At 37.7% G+C, this 2,915-nt stretch overlaps 1 protein-coding gene across 1 annotated transcript in view; it reads right to left on the bottom strand.

Annotated features, from left to right (window-relative positions):
* Positions 1–313: 313 nt before the first annotated feature.
* Positions 314–2,915, bottom strand: part of COMMD3 (COMM domain containing 3) — a 4,764-nt gene continuing 2,162 nt past the window's right edge. Inside the window, exons 2-8 of the mRNA XM_009330611.1 lie at positions 2,656–2,869; positions 2,488–2,551; positions 2,353–2,387; positions 1,982–2,042; positions 1,840–1,896; positions 1,686–1,745; positions 314–672 (exon numbers count right to left, since the gene is read on the bottom strand). Coding sequence (XP_009328886.1) covers positions 613–672; positions 1,686–1,745; positions 1,840–1,896; positions 1,982–2,042; positions 2,353–2,387; positions 2,488–2,551; positions 2,656–2,869 — 551 coding nt within the window. The 3' untranslated portion in view covers positions 314–612. The remainder of the gene's footprint in view (positions 673–1,685; positions 1,746–1,839; positions 1,897–1,981; positions 2,043–2,352; positions 2,388–2,487; positions 2,552–2,655; positions 2,870–2,915) is intronic.

The raw sequence follows: 2,915 nt of genomic DNA, 5'->3' as shown, positions 1-2,915 counted from the left end.
CGGCACCGCGAGGGGGGAAGACGCCGTCGAGCCGGAGCCGACACCCGGCTCCGCTCAGCCCCGCGGACTCGGGGCTTTCCGTGAGGCGCCCCGGCTCCATAAAATTGAAGTCCTTCTTGCCTCCCGCGCCGGGGACCAACCTTTGCTCTTACAGAAGATGTAAGATCAGTTGGAGCGAAATAACAAAGAGCGATGGGCAATTTAGCGAACGCGGCGCAGCAGCGGCACGGGAGGAAGGGATTTTCGCCTCATAGAGCTGGTCTAACGTTTAGCATCGTACTTTTCGGTACAGCTAATTCACCCACAGAAATTGCAGAACTAATAAACTTTATTAGATCCCAGAGAAAAATAATCAGTGACAATTGTAAAAATACACAAAATTAAATAGAAGGAACGCTTTGAAGACACGGCAGTTAAGCAAATATTTAACAAGAGTTTAAAAAAAAAATGACATGACCAAGTGCGGTCATAAAAAACATTTAATTCGCATCCAAGGACTTAAAAAAAAAAAAAACCAACCAGTTTGCATCAGAGATGAAAGACATTTGTCATTTAGAAGACACTCTTAGGAATGAGAGCACTTCAGCTCAGCAGGCTGACACCTTCCTTCAATCACATCTGAGTCGCTCTTTCTAGACTTTTTGCAGCGTCTTTTAGTTTTCCAACTAAATCCTAAGAGATGAAATACTGTCTTAGAATAAACATATTTTTTAAAAGGTCAGCTAGTGGAACGTAATATTCTTTTTACACAGAGAGGCATGGGAAACCAGCACCTTATGCCACAAAGAAATGTTGCAACTGATGAACAATGCCAGCAAGTAATTAAATAGCTTCCCATTTTTCAACATAGTAAGAAAAGTAGGAACCGAAGGAAAATGCCTTTTAACATATATTATGTACTAAAATAGATCACTACTCTTAACAGGTACATTTTACTGGTATCGTTACGATGGCTAACGCTGACATTTGCTCTAGGCTTTGAAGTACCATATACATTTCTAAAATACTGAAATATTTTAAGTACAATTTCGTACTAGGACCGTTCTCCAGCCAAAGAAAAGGACAACTTTTGAGACACGCATTACGAAAGGAGAGGTAAAAACCTGAAGTTTTAATATCTTGGTTTTTTACTCCCCCCAACCCCTCTTCCCAATCCTCCACAGTTTGGTCACTTCCAAGCATTACAATACCTCTATTGTTCAGTTACACATTTAAATCGCTAAACAAAGATCAACATTTGTTTCACTACATTTCTTACATGTCATTAACACCACTGAAGAGCCTTCAGTTCGTTCTCTATTTTTAATCATGACACATTTAAATCATTGAACCAGCTTCTTTAATCATTTCTTTAAAGCATGGAAAATCAGAGTTTCAGAAAAATGATGTATTTCCTCCCATATATATATATATTTTACAGTTATGAAAACAGACAAAATATTTATGCACGTATATAAAACACTCCCCATGCAACTAAAATCAGTTACTTTGCAACTTTATTTGAGAAGACAGGAAAACTACACTCAGATAATTTTTATAGAAGATTCTCCCCTACCCTCCCAGTCCTGGAATTTTTTTTTTTTTATAATAGTATATATGATTTAATTTTGATTGGCAAGTTCTTAAAAACATTTACATCCACAACTGGAGCCAAGCATAGAAACAATGATGAAGGAAAGAAGTACCTGTAATTGCTCCATCGTGCAACTAAAACTAACATCTGGGTGTGATCCTGAATCACTGTTCTGAAGGGAAAAAAAAAACCAACAATGCCCGTTTTACTGAAAAACATATCGTGAAATCGCATTTTTTCCTCTGAGGGTGCTGGGAGTACAGTACCTCTACATTTAAGGTCACCAAGTAGGAAGGCTGGTAAGTTTTATGAAGTTGATTGCTCTAAATTAAAAACAAAGAGCATAGGAAAAAGTCAGGTCTCAGCACTGAAACAGACTAAAGGAATACCCCGATGTGTTAAAATTACCTTGATCTGATATTCCAAGCGCCAAGACACATCAGTTATATGGAGGGGAGATCTGCCTATGCTGAAAGACACAACAGTTACAAGTTCCCTACGTCATTTTCTGAAGCTGTCCATCAGTAAAGAACTTTTTCATGATCCTTGTAATGCTTCTTGAGAAGTTCAAAAAGTTTCTTAAGAGTAGAATTCCGAAAGGAGGCAGAAAAGTTCCAACAGCTGTTTTCTAAAGTTTTTTAAAAATGTACAATTTATTTTTTTTTAAATGGAACAATATTTCTTTCTTTAATCAGGTAAAGTATGCATAGGTGTTTTCCAGGACAGTTTCAAAGTAGCTGTAATTGAAACTATGTATCTGTGCTGACTGATTGACCTACCTTCCCAATAGGATTTCCAACGCATCCTTGTTTTTCTGGAGAAAAAAAGAAAAAAAAAAGAAAAAAAATTTGCTAGGTTCAGTAAATTCCTGTGAAAGAAAGAAAACGTAAATATGTTAAAGTTGGTTTAAAAACCTGATATTCGGTGCAAAATTGTTCTATTCTCTCTTTATCCAGTTTACAGTCTTCTAGACATGTGCTACGGGGAAAAAGTATTTATTAGTTTTCTGTTAACATTAACTCAGCAGTACTCTTTAAAATAACAACCGCTAGAAACATGGGGTAACTTCGAAGTATTAGTACCTTATAGCAGATATGTCGGCTTTCTGCTTTCCTGCCTCCAGAATACATGTTGCAGCCGCAGCATGGCAATGTTTTAATACCGTAGGGTCAATATCTTTCAGGTCTGGATCGTCTAAAATAAATGAATTGCTGATGACATACTTATTTGCCAAATCCCAGCACACGGTACCAAGAGCTGCTGCTCCCCCTGTGAACGGTATCTTTCCCACAAAAACTTCAAAATGAAACACATTTGGTGTTTTAGAGCGAAAGGACGGAGC

The sequence above is a fragment of the Pygoscelis adeliae genome, unplaced genomic scaffold (genome assembly GCF_000699105.1).
Source record: "Pygoscelis adeliae isolate BGI_AS28 unplaced genomic scaffold, ASM69910v1 Scaffold27, whole genome shotgun sequence".
In the NCBI taxonomy this organism is placed as follows: Eukaryota; Metazoa; Chordata; class Aves; order Sphenisciformes; family Spheniscidae; genus Pygoscelis; species Pygoscelis adeliae.
Note: the sequence above shows the minus strand (reverse complement) of the source record. Positions and strands in the feature narration are given on the sequence as shown.